This window comes from Gasterosteus aculeatus, unplaced genomic scaffold (genome assembly GCF_964276395.1).
Source record: "Gasterosteus aculeatus unplaced genomic scaffold, fGasAcu3.hap1.1 HAP1_SCAFFOLD_95, whole genome shotgun sequence".
Lineage (NCBI taxonomy): Eukaryota > Metazoa > Chordata > Actinopteri > Perciformes > Gasterosteidae > Gasterosteus > Gasterosteus aculeatus.
This window is the reverse complement of record NW_027554950.1, coordinates 28,376-40,482: the sequence shown is the minus strand read 5'-3', so window position 1 is coordinate 40,482 and position 12,107 is coordinate 28,376. Positions and strand designations below refer to the sequence as shown.

At 43.3% G+C, this 12,107-nt stretch overlaps 1 protein-coding gene across 1 annotated transcript in view; it reads right to left on the bottom strand.

The window, feature by feature from the left end:
* Nucleotides 1-12: 12 nt before the first annotated feature.
* LOC144395155 (alpha-1,3-mannosyl-glycoprotein 4-beta-N-acetylglucosaminyltransferase B-like) overlaps nt 13-12,107 on the bottom strand; it is a 35,932-nt gene continuing 23,837 nt past the window's right edge. Inside the window, exons 2-7 of the mRNA XM_078098084.1 lie at nt 11,580-11,759; nt 10,799-10,942; nt 9,932-10,065; nt 2,483-2,529; nt 1,208-1,321; nt 13-241 (exon numbers count right to left, since the gene is read on the bottom strand). Of these exons, the coding sequence (XP_077954210.1) occupies nt 52-241; nt 1,208-1,321; nt 2,483-2,529; nt 9,932-10,065; nt 10,799-10,942; nt 11,580-11,759 (809 nt within the window). The 3' untranslated portion in view covers nt 13-51. The remainder of the gene's footprint in view (nt 242-1,207; nt 1,322-2,482; nt 2,530-9,931; nt 10,066-10,798; nt 10,943-11,579; nt 11,760-12,107) is intronic.

Here is a 12,107-nt window from a genome sequence, read left to right as displayed (position 1 = left end):
TATTTTGCCAATTTGAACCATTAAATAACTAAATAAAAAATGTGAATTAATTTAATACATTTTTTTGTTTGTAATTTCATACATTAATAAATATTTTTTGTTAATTTCTGTGAATATTTCCTGTAGCAGAAATGCTTTTATAGTGACAGTTTCTTTCCTTGCTACCTGGACGTAGTAAGTTCCTTTAGACTGAGCGTACATCATCAGGAAACAGTAGTCCAGGTTCTGCTTCGTCCTCCACCTGAGGAAGAGGAGGAAGCTAAAACATTTGTTCGTAAAGTGATTACAGTCTTTTCAAAATCACAGCGTCCTGAAAAGGTAATTCAACTGCATTGCATTAACTGACTTATTCACATCCGTCTGTGAAGGAAGTATTTAGAATAAAAGTAATAAAAGACTCTTCTGAAGAATGTGTTAAAGCTGCATTCTCTCTAATGACTAGTAGGGGCGGCATCAGTTAAACCTTCTCCATTCTTTAGATAAATAAAGCACAACAAACAAATGTTTCCACTTGTTTTTACTGTTTTCATTTCTTCCTTTTACGTCTGATGTCATTTCAAATCTAAATCCAGATGTTTCCTCTAAACTCGTGAGAATGTATGAGAAGAAGCGTCTTTGTGTGAAGTGAAGTCGTGCTCCTGCTCCTCCAACGCTTATTGTGTCAATAATCCCGCTGAGGTTTAAACACACCTGGTTTACACCTGTCCTAAAGAGGTAACTACAGCTAGTTAAAAATCACAACAAACATCAACAACAACAATATCAATAACAACTTCCTACATTTCGGATTCCACGGCCCCTAAAAGGTTGAATCTATCCTCCCCTACATTAACTTCCTGCATCCTTCCTTCCTCCTCCCCGTGTCCCCTCCCCCACTCCTCGCTCCCCCCCCCCCCCGACTTCTCTGTGTTTCCACGGAAACAGGGCCAAAGGGGCGAAGCAACAGGGTATTAACTAAGATGATGTCACCTCAATCTGCCTACTGTTTTATTTTCAGGGAGGGTTCTGTCAAGGAGATAAGGAAGGGAGCGGAGCAATTTAAGTTTGTGTGTCTTCGTTTCTCGCTGTGTGTGTTCATGTGTGTTTGTGTGTGTGTGTGCAGTTAGCTTGTTCAGTATCGTTCAGAGCTCCATGACAGGCTGACCGACGCCTGGGAAGTTGTTTAACACACACACACACACACACACACACACACACACACACACACCTGACTCTCTCCTTTGGGTCTCCGAAGGATTCTCGGAGTCGAGAGAAGTCCGGGTAGAAGTGGATGGACGGAGAGACGACTTCCAGAAGACCCGACTGAATCTCTGCTGGAAAACTGAGACATAAAGAAAACATAATGTATATTTTACATATATTTATATATAGTATAGTATCATATTATTTAAAGTGTGACACAGTGCACTTAATGCCGGGACAATAACGTTAATTAAAACTGAGACAAAAGCGAACTTCATGGTCATCACAACTACAAGTGAAAGGAGAAGAGAGACAGAAGAAGAAGGAGAAGAGGGGAGAGGGATGGCAAGAAGGAAGACGGGAAGGAGAGGAGATAAAGGGGACACGGTAGAGACGGTAAGAGGGACCAGGGAAAAGGTTGTAGGCAAGAAAACGAGAATGAGAGAAAAAGGAGGAAAGACGGAGAAAAAGGAGATAGGGAATAAAAAGGAGGATGAGAGAGGAGGAAAGAAAATCATTGGAGGCAGGAAAAAAAGCAAGGATGAGGGAGAAGGAAATAAGGACATAGGATGTAGTGAAAAAATCAAGGATGAGGGAGAAGGAAATAAGGATGTAGGATGTAGGGGGAAAAGAAAGGATGCGGGAGAAGGAAATAAAGATGTAGGATGTAGGGGGAAAAGAAAGGATGCGGGAGAAGGAAATAAGGATGTAGGATGTAGGGGAAAAAGAAAGGATGAGGGAGAAGGAAATAAGGATGTAGGATGTAGTGAAAAAATCAAGGATGAGGGAGAAGGAAATAAGGACAGAGGATGTAGGGGGAAAAGAAAGGATGCGGGAGAAGGAAATAAGGATGTAGGATGTAGGGGAAAAAGAAAGGATGAGGGAGAAGGAAATAAGGATGTAGGAGCAGGTTGTGGTAAATAAAAAAAAGAGAAGGAAAATGAGCTGTGAGTGAAACCTTAACAAAGGGATGAAAAAAAGGAATTAGAGTGTAAGATAAAAAACATCATTCACGCGAGTGAGTGTGTGTGCGTGTGTGTGTGTGTGTGTGTGTGTGTGCGTGCGTGCGTGCGCTTGTGTGTGTGATAAATGAATCATGCTCCAACATGCTGCACTTTGATTGCATGCCGTAAACAATGGCGCACACACAGCTGTTCACACGCGATATAAAAGCCTGCAGGGTGCGAGCCGACATCAGAGACAACACACAAACACAAACACACGAACACACAAACGCCGTGTCTCCTCCCGGGCCGGTTGCCGGAGAAACCGCATCCCATCATGCAGGTGGACGACTTACAGGCGCTTCAGGTTGTCTGCTACACTGCTGGCGTACTGCTGGTCGGCCTGAAGACACACAACACACAGGAAGTTAACAGGTTCAGGTTATTCATATTTAACATCACACCAAGGCCGTTACTACAAAACACCAGCAACGCGTGTTGTTACGTGAATTTTCTGAATAAAATACTTTGCTGGGTTCAAGAACACTGTTGAATACTACATAACTCAATGTAGTGAAAGAGATAATGAAACAGTTGGTATGGTTCCGCAAAAGAAGGTGAAATACTCTGTTACTTTGGATGTTGCCAGATTTTCTGTGAAGATAAGTGAAGAAGATCTGTGAAGAAGTTTATTTTTTTTGATTGGATGTTGGAAGAAAACGCACAGTGTGAAGAGCAGCGACCGGGCGTCACTTTTTGAAATGTGTCGGTAAATATTTATATTCTTTTTTTATTTTATTTTGGTCACTTTATGATTCTTTTCTACAGGAGCATCACAGTGTTCATACTTCTACTTTGATAACAAGGTAAAAAGTATAAATACGGTAGAGAAAAGAAGAGAAGTGTATCTCTATTGAGATAAATAAATAGGTGTTTTTATTATTTTGTCCACCCCGATCCCTTCATTGGCTGCACGTTTCCCCGAGAAACAAGACGAGGATGTTTTCTCTGTTCTGCGCTAGTTGCCAAACTTATGTTCTTCATCACCGTAGCGTGTTGGAACACAACGCACACCCTCTCTCACTCACACACTCACTCACACACTCACACACACACACACACACACACACACTCACACACACGTGGTGGACTGACATCATGTGAACGTTTTTTCTTCTCACTTGAACAACAACATGAGCAATCGCTGACATCACAGTTGAACCCTCCTCTCGACCAATCAGGGTCCAGCTGGGACCCGATCATGTGGATGTGCAGGTCGCTCTCACACACTAACACTCACACACACAAATCTCCACCAGCCAAGGAGAGTGTGTGTCTGCAGGGAGCGTGTTTGTGTGCTTTGTTTCGAGGTCCTGACGGTGCCAGCTGGGTGGAGCTTACCACAGAGCTCGGCACTAACAAGGAGCAGACTAAGAGTTCACAGCGTCTTTTTTTAATGATTAATAAACTACACTTCTGTAACTAGGTACTAGGTCTTCTAGTATACTACATATCGGAGGGAACTATTTAACTTCTATCTCATTTATCTGATAACTTAAATGAAGGAGGTGTGCACGCACACTCACACTCACACACACACACTGGAGCAACAACAAGCTCTCGTGGACATCACAGAGCAATTGAGAACACAACAAAAGCTTTCACTTAAACACACATATGCAAAGTTTTCAGGAAAATCATTTGAAAATATGCCCACCACTATGGTGCAAATTCAAGGGAAACTTTTATTGTTTTTGGTTGATTCGGGGGCTACACATTCTGTAATACAACAAAAGTATTTTCCAGGTCAGAAACTTAGTGGAAAACAGGTTTTCTCACAAGGAGCTTCAGGGATGACTATTGTAGAGAGATTTACGGCACCTATGACCAGTACACACACTGACTCAACTGACCCTGAACCAGACATCACAGTAAAACATTCCTTTTTGCTGTCCTCTTGCTGTCCCATTAATCTAATGGGCAGAGACCTCATGTGTTCTTTCGGCATTAGCCTCATCTCCACTCCTACAGGGTTGCAAGTGGTGAGATGCAGAGCCATTGACCAGATGGCAAATACAGTTATATGTGATCCAATGTTTGTGTACCAGTGGTGGCTTCCGGTTGACCCACAATCAGAACTGTCCCACCTGGCAGCATCACGCGTCCAGCCTGAGACAGAGTGCATGGATGCTTCATATCTCCACTGCACAGCTCATGTGTCACATGGGCCAGATAAGCAATATGATGCATTATTTCTACAGGATCTGAATGATCAAATTGCATGTATGACATTGTTTTGGTCCACACTTAAATGTGCTGTTTCCGTTTCTCTCACCCCCTCTCAGCAGCACCTCTTTAATGTGGACTCTTCTTTCCCACACATCTCCTTGTCTAAAGCAGCAACAGACCAAAAGAGACCTGATTGGCTTCAACACGATCCGATGAGGAAGATTTTCACACGAATCGGGTAAGAAGTTGATATTCTGATTTTCAAACGGGGCTTCCTGAATTATAACGGGTGATAACAGATTACAAAGACGGGTATTTAGTACTTTGGGATTTTTTTTAAATTATTTTTTCTCTCTCTTCTTAGAAAATCCAAATTTCGGTTATTTGATTGGGCTTCTAATGATGATAACTTGTCTTTTTATCCGGTTATTTGAAAAATGTGTATAAAATTATAAGAGTAATTGTACAGTATTTCCGGTTCATCAGCATCCAACTTTTTACTGAGGAAGACAGGGAGCAATGTGCGTATTACGATTGTATTCAGACTAACACTCTGAAAACGCATAATTGTGACCCTTGACCAAAGAGGAAGACAGGGGCAATTGACAATTGTGACCCTTGACCGAAGGGGAAGATAGGAGGGATTTTGAGAGTTCACTGAAGTCGCAAAATCTCAGCCCTTGACCTAACAGGAAGACAGGAACAATATCGGGGTTTTCGGACAGAAGTCTGAGAACAGATATTTGCGCCCTTGACCTATATTTATTAACCAATAGTTCTGGTTGGGTTTTAACTTGTATTTTTCCTACGTAAAAGAAAATCAAGACTTATAGTGACGACTATATTTTAAGTAATAAAAAGTATACTTCACCACGCCTGAAAGATGGGTGGTGTACACGGTAAAGGTAAAAAGGAAATGGGTTCTCCGGAGGGACCCATTGTGGATCTGATGAGAAGGAAATATGGAGATCAATCTCTAGAGTTTTTGCCCGAGTGGTCAAAAGATTTTGGGTTCCCTGCAAATGGTTCTTTCAGTAGAATAAAACTGAACATGTTACGAACAGGCTTAGAGGGAAAAGAGAAGGGTATAAAATCTCAGAGGGTGATAAAAGGCAAAGACTTGGAGGACATTGAGAAACAAAGTAAATGGTTAAAATGGTGGGAGGATGAATGTGAATGTAGAGAAAGGAAACAAATGGCTAAAGAATTGACATGCGCAAAAACCACATTGGTTGAAAAAACAGATCCAAATGTTATTGAACAAAATGACCGATGTGCTTCTTCTCCCTTGTATCCGAGTCTCACGGGGGCTGGCGGCCCTCTCCTCAACACATGCCCACCACCGTACCCTGCTTCATCTGCGAACCAGCAACCTCCGTCTGCAGGAGCACATATCAAAGTTCACTACACCCGGCAGAGGGAGGAAAAGGAAGCGGCAGAGAAAGCAGCACAGGAACGACTCCTCGGCGAAGAGGAGGAAAAGAGACAGGCTGCTCTCCCCACTCGCTCTCGCTCTCCAGGAGCAACCGGAGGGGACACTTCTGCCATCAACAAACTGATTGCAGAGCAACCATCTACATCAGATGTTTTTTCCCCCTCTTTCGACCCAGAGGGAGTTCCCCCGGATGCAAAATCTGTGCTCCAAACCCCAATGATTCAAGTACCAGGACACTCAGGTCCCATACTTGTTTTCCTTGGACTGATACGGACATTAGAGCTGCAATGGCTCATCTCCCGCCGATACAGCACTCGGGAAGACTGTTTGCTGAAGCATTCATGGACTTCTGTAAGCAATTCCTGCCCAACTTTGCTGAAATTCGACGTGTTCTAATGAGTCACGTGGGTCCGACTCACTACCAGAAGCTCAACCAGCTGGTTGCAGGAGACACCAGTGCGGCAGACGTTGAATGGAGTTCAAATCAAAATAAGCCGTACAGAGACGCACTCACGGCTTTGAACGACGGCATAAAGACTTTGTTCCCTGACAAAGTGGATATGACTCCCATCAACAATACCAAGCAGGCAGCGGGTGAGTCCGTCCATGATTACTACCAAAGACTTCTCACAGTGTTTAATCTTAACAGTGGCATTCCACAACCCGCCGCGTTAGGAGACGCTCTGGGGACGTGGGAATCACACCTGAAGAATGCTTTCATGAATGGACTATTGCCCGACATAAAAATGAATGTGCAGCGCTCTGTTGCTGGAATGGAAGACTCGCGACTCGCGGATGTAAAGAAACATGCTGCGCATGCGCAATCCATGGACAGGAGTGGGAAAAAACACGCTACGACTTGAAACCGTTGATTACCGTTTCAAAAGCTTTGTAAACATGACTCTAGCTGGCCTTAAGGGTATTCGCGAGGAAATGACCGCCATGCGTTTAATGATTATGCAGAACCGCATGGTACTAGACCAATTGACCGCTGCCCAAGGAGGTGTTTGTGCTATCGTAGGAGAATATTGCTGTACGTTTATCCCTGAGAATGACAAAGACGAAGGCATAATCCATCAGGCGATACAAAACATGACAAAACTTCGGGAATCTATGACAAGAGATAAATCTCCCTCCCCAGATTGGCTCACACGGGTGTGGTATTCATGGAAAGGAACACTAATACAAGCAGCTACTATCCTCTGTGTTCTCTTCGCATTCGTAATTTGCGGTATCCCATTGATCCGTCATACGATTGCCCAACTCCTGGCGAAACAAATGGCTATGTACAGCCTGGGGTCACCTGATGACTCACCACCAAACTTGTTCCCTAGACGCGACTCTGACAATAACCCCAACAGTGACTCGGACTCCCTTGACGAGCTGAACACTTACGACCTCGACACATACGCATAGTGACATAGTGACACACTGTCTGTGTGCATTCCTGGTGTTCTAAATGTTTTTTGTTTCACAGTAGCTTGCTAAAACAATGAGAAATAACATTCTCACAAAAACAGCTTTTATTCTTGCATTTATTAGTATGTAACGTAAATATGATTGATATAATGACCTTTCCACAATATTCTATATCTGTATTGTGTGAAAGGGGATCAAGTTCTGGTATTGTGATTTAAACATGTTCTCATTTCTTTTTTATTTCAATACTGTACACATGACATCTGGGGTGTAACGCTCAAATCCTGTGAGAAGGTTTCCAGTCTTTATCTTCTCCTAACAGATTTCTTCCTATTTTCCCATTTCGGAGGGTTTTTTTAGGGAGTTTTTGTTCTGTGGCAGGAAAAGTTTTGTGAGCGATGTCCAGATGTTCAATGTTTTGTGATATTTGATGTGGCAGATTATCAGCTGTTAAATTTTTAGAGTAGTCATTCTAAATTGATTGCATAGTTTGTGATTATTATGTAATCAAAAGAGTGGAATGTAATGGGAAAATGATATGTGACCCTTTTAAATGCTTCATTTGTATAACCAGTTTATTAGTTGCAAGTGCTTAGGTCACAAAGGCCCTGACATAAGAACTGATGTCTCCCACTTGGATTAGATGTTTCCAGCGTCATAGCTGTAGAGATTGAACAAAGTGTTTGTTATGTCTATGACCACCTTTGTTTTAGCATGTTGGGAGAGCAAGGACACGGTCAAAGAACTGACGTGTCTCACATGGATAAGATGTTCCCCGTACCCTGGCTGTAGATACTCAACAAGATGGTTAACGGTTTCTGTTGACGCCACCGATATCTAAGTTTAGGTATAAGAACTGCCTCGATGTGTTGGGAAGAAAAGGAGGTTCTTGACAGTCTACTGACCACGTAGCTGTTGTGACCCTTTTTCCCTTGCAAGGAAATAAACGGAGAAAAGACATACTTGACTCAGAGCCTTTGATTCTTACTTAACGATTGTCTGTGCAAAATCTTCCACCACAATATTAAAACATGGTATTATCAACTAGTGATGATCATTGTAGTTTAATCTACCAGCAGTATATAAGGTCATTCATATTAGCTGCACCCTTTAAACCACATTAAAGTTATGATATAATATTCTGCATACATGAGTACATTTTGGTGCCAACACTAGTATTTCTCTTATTATTTTTTACTTCTTTAAGCTCTGCATATATTTATTCAGCTGTGTGTAACGCATGGATATTCTTCTTGAATGCATGAAAACAAACAGATTGAGAACATAATTCAATCTTCAAAAAAAACATTCTGCTAGATTCAAAGTATTATTCGGGATACTTATCTCCAGACTTTGTTTGATGAAGAGTTGAGAGGAAGATAGTTTTCCCCCTCGTGATCTGAGCGATTATTTAGTTTACGTTCCCCTCCTCGCCGATGTTAGTGAGTTTGTCTTTATTTATGTCTACATTCGTCACGTTGATACCTTGTGTTTTTTCTTTCTCCAGGCTGCATGTAATGTCTGAAATACCCCCCTCCATTTTTTAATCTTTTATCAGACACAGTTTTCCGAGCAGAGGGGGGCGTTGGGTTGGGGGGGGGGTTGTTGCCACGGACTCTAGGCGGTGGAAGTGGAGCGACGTGTCCGATGGAGGAGGGGCAGAAGCATGTGATGAAGCACGAACGGGCACTACAAGCGAGCACCCTTGCTGAAATCAGCGCTTTGCTAACCTGAACGCAGACACCATTATGTCTCTGTTCTGTTTGAATAACATACAGTACCAGTCAAAAGTTTGGACCCACTTTCTCATTTAATTGATTGAAAAAATGTGTCCAAACTGTTCCAGACTTTTGATATATATAATAAATAATATAAAATCTGTACATTTGAAGTGGAGTCATCTGGACGATTTTTCTGTTGAACAGGAAGCGACCATATTTGGACAGAAGAGGATGTAGAGACTTGTATACTTTCTGGTAGAGACCTGTCAATCAGCGTGTAGCCCCGCCCTAAAGCATACCCTGCTTTATGGCCTTTTGACTCTGAATGGAGCACAATTTACTAAATGAACATCATGCTCTAATGAAGAAGACTTTAAACTAGAGATTGAGGCCATAAACCCAAGTTTACAGTGTTCTCTGAGGGAATAAATCAAAAGAAAGTAGAGTAATTTTCTCATAGACTTCTATAAGACCACAGGAGTCGCCCCCTGGTGGAGACTAGAGAAGATGCAGCTTTAACACATAGAGAGCGGAGCATATAGGTAAATATACAAACAACATACGTATGAGTGTGTGAGATCTGAGATTTAATGACAACAAAGAACAGCTTGATAAATAAAGTTTCAGGCGTCAAACTAATAACGGCGCACGAGAAGCTGCTGCACTGTGTGTGACCCTTATCACTGTTACTGCGAACACAAACACCCACACCCACACACACACACACAGCTGTAAATGAGAGCAGGAAAACTCTTCACACTGAAGTGATTTCACAGCTTAAATAATTCAACGCACACACACAAATTTTTTTTCCTCCCCTGCAGCGGTTAGCGTTAGCACAGACGCTAAACACTGAGATTATCAGCCTGTGTGTGCGTCGGGGTTCATTATCTAAACCACTGACCTTTATAATGCATGCATCAACACACATGCTCGCACTGATGGCTAATTACCCACACACACACTGACACACATGGACACACACACGCACACTCACTGACCTCAGCGATGAAGACGACGATGACGCAGTCGTCTTTCTCGGCCGGACTGAGCTCTGACATCAGAGAGCTAAGTGTGTCTGTCAGGTAGGAGTGGACCTCCCTCTTTACACTGGGAACCCCCATCACTATGGAGACTGCACACACACACACACACACACACACACACACACACACACGCACAGACACACACACACAGATATAAGAACATTTAAAAGCCTCTCTGTCTTCCTTTAACCTTTTTTTCTCTGCTTGATGCTCCGAGGAAAAAACACTTTGTGTTCAGTCCGATCAGTTTCAAAGCTTTACGCAGACACAAACACACACGCACACACACACACGCACACACACGCAGATACGTTTAAATTAATTTATTCATCTGTTTCCACTCGTGTTTTTTTTTTCTTTGCAGCACCATAAAGTACTTTGTGTCCGACAGACGAGTTTTGCTCCGAGTGCCTCATGAATACATTTGACGGCGGCACACAAACACGCACACACACACGCGCTCACACTCTTGTGTTCTGTGTGTTTTATCTGTATTATGCCCTCTGTGTACAGCAGGCTTTGTCCGAAAATGGTCTACAAAGCAGAAAAAACGTTAAATAAATTCGACCCGACACACACGGTGACCTTGCCCCGGCCCGGCTGGTTTTAGCTGTTTGTTTTTCTCTGCATGGAATGTGGAGTACATCTAGTGTGGGGAGGGGGGGGCAGTTAGTCATCTCCCCAGGGAAGGTGCACTGTGGCCGGGTTGATGATTGTGTCATTGTGCCTCCGGGGCGAGGAGTGGGAAGGCGCTTTTAATGCATTAAAGTAATATGGTGAAGATGTTAATCGATCTAATCTGGTCCGGCGGTTGCCTCTCACCCCCGGTGCGCCCCTGCCCCAGGTGCACGGCCGGCTGCAGGCTGTCCTCCCGGTTCAGCAGGTGAGGAAGGTGGTGGAAGATGGAGGGAAGCTGCAGGACGTTTTTACTGCTGCTCACATTCCACAGCTTCAGCCTCGTCTCCTCTGATAAACGGGAAAGAGAAGGGGCCGGGTGAGGCAAGAAGAGACCAGTTATAGCAGGTTAGACCACATGAGGTCAATGTAGCCTAGAGTAGACCCGGTTAAATCAGGTTAGACCAGGTTGGGTCAATGTAGACTAGATAAGGACAGGTTTGACGACGTGAGGTCAATGTAGACTAGATCAGACCAGGTTAGATCAGGTTAGACCAAGTTAGGTCAATGTAGATAGATAAGGACAGGTTACATCAGGTTTGACGACGTGAGGTCAATGTAGACTAGATCAGACCAGGTTAGATCAAGTCAGACCATGCAAGGTAAATTTAGACTAGAAAAGGTTATATCAGGTTGGAACATAAGAGGTACATTTTGACTAAATTAGTTCAGGTCAGACCACATGAGGTCAATGTAGACTAGATTAGACCAGGTTAGATTGGGTAAGACAATTTGGTATCTTCTGAGACATGTCTTATTTCACCCAACAAGCCCTCTTAGTCCGTCTTACATTAGTCCCATGAGGAAAGCTTTATGCAACAGCTATATTTAGGTGTATATAATCCATTTTTCAGGACAAGTTAATATGAAACCCTTTTAGACCACAATAAAAGCAGATTACGCCACGCTGTAGCAGGATTATACTGACCCGAGAGGCTGCTCCAGGTGCGGTTGATGTCTCTGAGCGCCTGTTTCTCAGCGATGGCTCTCTTGATCTCCTCCAGCACCAGATTCAGCTCCTTGGAGCGCAGCAGGTTCTCCTGCTCGGCCGAGTGAAGGCGCTCCCTCAGCGCCAGGAACTCCCGCTGGTAGATGTCCACCACATCTCCTGCAGGGGAGACAGGTGGAGAAGGGTTACCTGGGGTTTTGAGGCTTTTTTTAGAACAGGAAACGGCAAATGTTACGAAAACCAGCACGCAACCGGTGAGATGTCTACAAATAACAAACATTCAGGGTGTTCAAAAACTGTAAGAATACTTTTTTGTATACAAAAACGGCCACCAATTAACAGCTGGTGGACTTGAAAGTATCGACAAGCGAACATCTTCCTCTGAGCCATCGAGCTCCATCGACAACATTTAACAGCTTTTTTCAAGGAATCTTCCTTCATAAAGATCGAAGCTCCATAGGCAGGATTCAAAATATTCCCTTCACATAACGGGACATGTTTTCGTAT